Source organism: Theobroma umbraticum, unplaced genomic scaffold, assembly GCF_002168275.2.
Source record: "Theobroma umbraticum cultivar Fairchild unplaced genomic scaffold, ASM216827v3 scaffold_95.0, whole genome shotgun sequence".
NCBI classification, from domain to species: domain Eukaryota; kingdom Viridiplantae; phylum Streptophyta; class Magnoliopsida; order Malvales; family Malvaceae; genus Theobroma; species Theobroma umbraticum.
The window spans coordinates 4,799,515-4,806,965 of NW_018397257.1; the positions used below are offsets into that span (position 1 = coordinate 4,799,515).

A 7,451-nucleotide genomic window follows, 5' to 3' on the forward strand; every position below is an offset into this window, starting at 1 on the left:
AAAGCTATACAAGAATAAGTTAAAAGAAGGACCTTTTAATACCTTCATATCTGAACTATCAAGTCAAAATTTCAAGAATATTCAAAGAAGAAAGTAATTCGTGAACCCTGTCACTTATTTTGAGTTACTTTCATCGTTGTTCGTGTAATGTGGTTATTCTATGCAAAGTAGTTATTTCGCATAGAGTAGTGCTCTATTTATTTTAATTGTTTTGCATATAACAGTGCTTCACTTGTTGGAATTATTCTGCATTAAGTAGTGTTTTACTTGATCTAGTTGTTTTACGTAAAATAGTGTTTCACTTACTATAGTTATTCTCAATATTCTTTATACAATATTACATTGTAAAACAACTCTAAAGAAAATAATAAGTTAACAACTAAAATCAACGATCTACAATCTTAATTCAACTTGGTTGTCTATTATTGTATCGTGTTGTTTGCATCTTGTATGACGTTGTTCTTTCCAATATTAGTAACTCTAAATATATAGTATCTTTTTGTATAAATGTGTAGCATTGGACGAACTAACTACATTTTAATTGGATTTTAAAATGAAATGATTTTTTTAAATGATTTAGTCCACCAAATATATATTTATTCTAATTAATCAAAATATTTTTAAATGATTATCATTCAGCAATTAAGCTCATCATTCAGTCTTTTCAAAGAAATTAATTATTAAGGCACATGAGTTTGGGAGCCTTTAAAAATCACGAGTCTAACGTGAAGGTGTCAAGCAACTAAACCACGAATATTTCCAACTTTATTGCATTTTCTACACCACAAATAGATATTGTAGAGGGATCTTCTTGACTGTCTGTAATCATATATATCTGTTCCATAGATTCCATGGTCTCGAAATAGAAGACTACTATAATTTGTGTTCTTACCAACAGAACATGATAAGCAGAGTAACTCTACTCTTGTCAGTGGAGTAATTAATTTGATTTATTATATATCTCCATTTATCTACGAAGTAGCTTTGCTTTTTTGTGGTGGTAACTTGGTGAATTCAATGAAAATGTGTGTGCAGAATCCTGCAGTTCCAACTATGGCTGCCAAAATGGAGTACCCCCTCCGATTAGAGAGCAAGGAAAACTTCTGACATGATATCCAAGCTCCAACAGAAAATAAAAAGAGGTTAATGAGAAAAACCTACAAGAAAAATGATGAGCCAGTTCATTAGTTTTTTGAGCTAATAATGCATCTTCATATCAATTAATGTATGTGTATGAATGATATCTTACTATAAGTGACTTTGTTGTGCGCCGAAAATCTGTAATTTCTTGTTCATCAAATCTGCCTGTTGCTGCGAATTTGTCTAGTAGGGCATCCTGGTAGATATGTGATAGATGACACAGAAAAAGGGCATTAAAAATTTTTGAATGGAAATATTGCCTAGAAGAAAAGGTCACACGTATACAAAGTTTATGCAAATGGTATGGAGATACCATTATTTAGAAAAAGGATTAGCTGAGAATTAATGCTTAATCAATTTTTATTTTTTGTTTGGTACATATCAAATATCCATTGGACTTAAATTACACAAATGGAAATAACTCTCGCTTTATCTTATAAATTCCATCTTCTTTTCTGAACCTAAAACCTTTAGATTTAATGTGTCAAGAATTAACCAATTGTGGGTATCTATCAAGTTATCATTACCCCAAGTAAAAGCATTTGGTTATATACACGTTAAAGTCTTGGCATTTCAATTTCAAGCTTGCAATCGACTCAGATTTTCATTTATGTAAGTCTCACTCACCCTAATTTGCTCCCTTTTCTTATATAAGAATTAATCTAAAAATTAATCATTATGAGCTGAATTGATAATTATGGGTTCCTTGCGATTTGCATACCTTGGCAATGAACCTATTTCTACACCATTGAGCGATGCCTTCATCTGATTCTGGCAGTTCCTTCATCGAATATCGCTTTATATGCACCTTTATCTGTGTTTTGCCATTTGAAACTCCATCAGATTTAGATGTAAACAAATTCCTGGATGCTTAAACATTGATCGAGCAAATATAGGCTTACCTTGGAAGGTTGCATCCTTAAAAATCTCAGCAATGTCGGAGACGGGTGACCTTTTTGTATAGCAATTGTAACATCATAAAGCGCTGGAACAAAGGATCGCAAACTCTGTACTGCTGCAACAAAACCCTGAATGTTTCATCAAAAAGGAAAATTTAGTTGTATTTTCAGGACAGACGTTCTCGCAATTAAACTTTCAAATCCTTTCCAAGGGATTCTTTTCATCAAAGGAGCATAAATTCTTAGCAGTAGAGGCCTAGTAGAATAAACTGAACGCTGCACTTATTGTTGAAAGCTTCCAATTTTAAACTCTTTTATTACACCGGGCAGTGGGCCACTAACTTTTAAAGATTAGTAGGAAAATTTTTACCTTGGTTTTGGGGATCAAAACATTCTTGGGAATTGCCAACCCTTTGGTAGAAGCAAATGTTTGAGCTTCTACGAGTTTATCGGGCGCCAAACGCGTTCCCTCCGGAAAAATTGTAACCCAAAAAGGAATAGGAAAATCCTTGAGCGCTTGAAAACTTGACTGCAATGGCAAATTAGGTAGATATAAATGTGGTAAAACCTGACGTTGATCTGTACAAAACTCAACGTGTTCTAAACAAAAGTTACAGCAAAAGATTAAGGTAATCAGCCCCTAACCTAACCATATCCTGAGCCACGAATAATAGCTCATTCCAATCCAAACTTGACTTTACTTTAACCCCACCACGATATCTTTTTTGTTGGTATATATTAAACATATTTTTTTTATAAAAGGAAATTTCATTCCATATCAACAATAATCAACAACAATATGTTGCGATCTTCCACTTGTCCTATTGCATGAAACTTGACTCAAACCTGTAAAAATTCATCAACTCATCCGAGTTCAAATTCGACCCAACCCAGATTGATGCACAAAAGGCCGAAAGAAATTAACAAATTAGAATACAATACACGGCCACCCAAATCCCAAACTTGAACATTATGTTTGGTCAGAGGGAAAGAGTAAAGAAGGCAATGAAATGGAAAGAAAATAGTATGTTTTTTCCCCTTCCTTCCTCCAATTGGGAGGATAATATTTTATTTACAATTCTTTTTAATTTCTTTCTTTCTCTCCTCTTCCTATTTTCCTTCCTACCAAAACAGAAGGAAATGGTAAAAAAATTGAAAGAATCCAATCCACCAACTAGCTCTTTTGTTTAATACATGAAAGGAGAATCTTTAGATACGAAAAGAGGAAACATATATTACCTTCAATTTGCTTCCGTCCTTCGCCCAATTTCTATCCACGAAAATAAATTCGTAAAACCAAGTTGTCCAACCAAAGATCTGCCATATTTTTGTTGGAAAGTATTGACCTTTGTGAAAACTTTCTTGAAAACAATCAAAAAGAAATATACTACTTTTTATTGAGGAATTAAAATATTGAAGGAAGCAATCCTTTAAATAAAAATAGTTATACTTAGGGTAATGCTATTAGTGAATGATAATTACTAATAAATGTTGTGAGAGTAGGAAATAACAATTTCATCAACATTTATTTTTGTGAGTAATTTTAATGCCAAACACTTTGGCATTTTTTATTCGAATTGAATTTAATCAAATATAATATTTCTCAATATTTCTGTTTTTATTCTTCTTATTTCGTATATAATTAAGACTTAATTGGATCCAACTCTTTTTAAGTCTCCCTCAAGAAATTGACTCATATTAACTTCTATATATTTTATCTTTATGTAAAATGGAAAATAGATAAATAGGTCAGCCCTTCATTATCAAGGTGGACAAAATGCATAGTATAGGCATAATATGTAAAAAAGTCTTTAAACAATTCAAAAAAAATTCAAATAAACTATTATTCATTTATTTTATTTAATTAATTTTTTATATTTTTATTTTAAATTAAATAAATTTTTATAATTAATAGTTGATTAATTGTTGTTAGTCAAAATGTCACTTGTAATTCTATATGACATAACGTGAACATATCACAATGGATGATTATATGGAATATTGACATAGCATTATAATCATGTGATATTTCTCACCTTTCAAGTGGGTGTAATGTCAACATAAGATGACAAGTGGTATTTTAATTAATAATAGTTTAATTAATGATAAATTATATTTTAACTATTTATAATTAGTCAACTATTAATTATAAGAGTCTACTTATCCAAAAATAAAAATATGAGAACTTGATTGAATATAATCGAATAATAAATATTTATTAAAAATTTTTTAAATAATTTAAAGATTTTCAAATATTATACCTATAATATATTACAAAAAGTCTTATATTCAATACTAATGTCAAGGAAGAGTTGCGACGATAGTTTCAACCCATTAATTATTACTTACTGTCAAGGTTGGAAGTGCACGAGATAAAGAGAAAATTAAACATACAAACTAAGTAAATTTATAGTGTTATTCAAGTTGAAAACTAAGGTAAAATCTAAAAAGGCCTCTTAAAAACACTTTAGTCTTTCTTATTTTAAAATTATATTTTAAAAACATCATTTTAAAATAAGAGGAACCAAAGTGTTTTTTTTAAAACGTTTTAAGGGAGCTTTTTGAATTTTATCCTTGAAAACTGACCGGAAGGTATTGCGTGGATTTCTTCGAGATTGTGAGAGCGCTGCGAAGACAACCCACGCGCTGTAAAAAAAAAAATTTAAGTAATTTTTTTGTACAAAAGAAATAAAGTAATTCTTAAAATATAGTTTCACAATTTAAGTGATAATGAAAATTACATGTGCTAAGAGCCATGCAAGAATCGTATCGGTATCAGCCACATGATTAGGCATAAGAAGAGCATGTTCTTTACCTGAAAAATTGTGAAAATAAATAAAATAAACAAATAATCATCTTTAATATTTCTTGGAATTGTAAAGAGCTTTCTCCTTTTCTGCATTACCCATCAACCAGTAAGTTTTCAAATCTGTATGCAGTTTAACCTGCAACATGAAAGCAAGTAACTTAGGCTACCGAAAGAAAAATGGAAACAACATATACAGATTTGCATATAAATATATATATATATATATAGGCATATATTACAAAATATTAAATGATTTAAGAATTAGGAAGAATTGAAAACACCTCACAGCCAGACCACCACTCCATCATCCACACAAGTTGTAGCCATAAAATCTCTGAAACTGCTCCATTGATTCTTCTGAATGTACTTTTCGACAGTGGCCGAATTGTTAGATAACAAGCCACCTGCAGGTTCAATAATGTGAAGAAGCATGATAATTTCCCAATTTATATTAAGTTTTTGGTTGGAAGCATTGCTTTTATCTTTAATATGTTTTTTGATTAAAAAAAAGAACAACAGAAAGGTAAGGTAATCAGAAAATTCAAGACCACAACATTTCTAGTCTATAAAAAGTTGGAGCCAAAAAACAGTGAACGTTAACCGGATAGTAAACAAGGAGCTAAAGGAGATGAGGAATGAAGAAGGAATGGAAAAAGCTATAGCTAGCCAAGAGGGGAGTGAAATTACTTGGATGAGATTAATGATGGCACCGGTGAAAATGAATATCAAACATAAAGGAACACCAGCAACTATGGCAGAAATTTCCATTTCCTAACAAAGCCTTATTGTAATGAGTTAAAGTTTATACTCTGACTGACTGGGTACTGGGGTGCTATATATCAGAAACAGCGGGCCCGGAGATTTTTCAGGACTTATAATTTTTTTAAGGGATCATTAACTATTTATCCTCTTCAGACGATCTTTTAAGGCAACCATCCATTTGGTCATTGTTAAACACACAACAAACCACCTATTAGGCTAAACAAATTAATTAAGGCAGACATTTAATTAATTAGCAGTAATCATTTTAGGCTTAGGGTTGGTTATGGTCTTTGTATAAAGACTCTAGACTTAGGGGATGTTAGCCGTACATTTAACTATTTGTGTGTCATCTCATAAAGTTGTTAAATTTAATGGTGTGCACAGGAGTGGAGTTAGTCAATTTTTACTGGAGAGCCAAAAACAAAAAAGAATAAAGGTTAAATTTTTTTAAAACTAATATATTCAACTTAACTAATAATCAAAAGATTTATAATAGATAATAATTTTATATAACATGTAAATCAAAAAGAATAAAAAATAAAAATTTACAATAAAAAAAAAGTTGTGCTCAATCATATATCCTAAATTTTAATTCATCAATTATTGATTTTATGTTGAAAAGGCTAGTAATGTATTTCTTAATATAAACAACTAAATTATCTACAAGAAATTCATTATCCATTTTATTCTGAAGTCTTTTTTTACAATTTTCATTATTGAAAAGATTTTCTCTATAGTTGCAGTAGAAATTGAAAGAGCCAAAACAAGGAGAATTAATCTATCAATTAGGATTGATAAACAATAATGCATCGATGAAATTTTAAGCAACAACTAACAGTGCAACACTATAATTTTATATTAAAAATTATATAATAATTTTTTAATTTTTTAATATTAAAATTATAGAAAATAAAATCCACATAACAGAAAGAAGAAAAACATGGTAAGTGAAAAATATAACCTACATAATAAAAAAGAAAGAAGAAAAATATGGTTGATGGTATGTAGAAATTTAGAAAATAAAATCTTTAGAAGCTATGCACATATGGGCAAATAAAATAAAAATGAAAAAAACAAATAATAATAATAATAATAGAAAGAAGAAGATAAAAAAATATAATAAATAAAAAAAAAGTGGCATCAGCTGGATGCTTTGTAGAGACTCTTTGAGGCCTCTAGTTCACCTATGGTCCTTTTTTATAATCATAGCTATTGCCTTTCAAAAAAATAAAAAAATAAAAAAAATTATTTATATTAATTATTGAATAAAAAAATTATTTTGAAAAAAATGAAAAGAAAAAATATTTAAAAGAATTAAAAATTTTAAAACCCATTGTCTTGCTACTCTCCTCCTTGGGTGCGCATCCACATGGTCCATGAAATTTCATGTAAATTTCATTTGTGTTATTCAAGTAGACACAATTGTAATTTTTTATTATTTAAAATAATAGAGGTTACAATCCAATTTTTTGAATATATATATATATATATACACACACACACTATTAAGCCAAGTATTCAAATAAAACAATAAGCCAGCTGTGTTTGCCTTTGGAGTGAGACAAGGCTTTGTTGTAGGATAACTATAGGAGAAACCTCACAATGCAAGAAAACAGTACATATTCCTTTCTTATTTGTATTTTCGACACCAAGCTAATTAATCAATGTCTAGATACTTAATTATCTCAACAACCACTTAATTACCCTTTCACACGAATGCCTATGCCTTTTGGCAAGTGCAAAGCGCCAGAAATGTTAATACCGTCCAGACAAATTAAATTGTAAACAAATTATAATTAATGAAAGAGTTAAATGTGAAAAACAATGTTAAATTCAATTTT

General features: G+C 29.6%; 1 protein-coding gene across 1 annotated transcript; it reads right to left on the bottom strand.

The window, feature by feature from the left end:
- Positions 1-660: 660 nt before the first annotated feature.
- On the bottom strand, positions 661-5,721 carry LOC110412490 (1-acyl-sn-glycerol-3-phosphate acyltransferase PLS1-like). Its single transcript, XM_021423025.2, has 11 exons — positions 5,536-5,721; positions 5,130-5,252; positions 4,945-4,984; positions 4,781-4,854; positions 4,626-4,685; positions 3,279-3,356; positions 2,410-2,568; positions 2,043-2,168; positions 1,862-1,954; positions 1,250-1,336; positions 661-1,157 (listed from the first exon to the last, which is right to left on the bottom strand). Exons 1-11 carry the CDS (start codon positions 5,614-5,616, stop codon positions 972-974), a joined length of 1,107 nt encoding a protein of 368 aa, XP_021278700.1. The 5' UTR covers positions 5,617-5,721; the 3' UTR covers positions 661-971.
- Between the last annotated feature and the right edge of the window lie 1,730 nt (positions 5,722-7,451).

Excerpts from the sequence above, each read along its gene's own strand:
- LOC110412490 (XM_021423025.2), bottom strand. The coding sequence starts at position 5,616 with ATGGAAATTTCTGCCATAGTTGCTGGTGTTCCTTTATGTTTGATATTC. Across the intron at positions 4,686-4,780 it reads TTGCATGGCTCTTAGCACAT|CGCGTGGGTTGTCTTCGCAG; the intron begins GTAATTTTCATT and ends TTTTTTTTACAG. Across the intron at positions 3,357-4,625 it reads AATCCACGCAATACCTTCCG|ATCTTTGGTTGGACAACTTG; the intron begins GTCAGTTTTCAA and ends AAAATATGGCAG.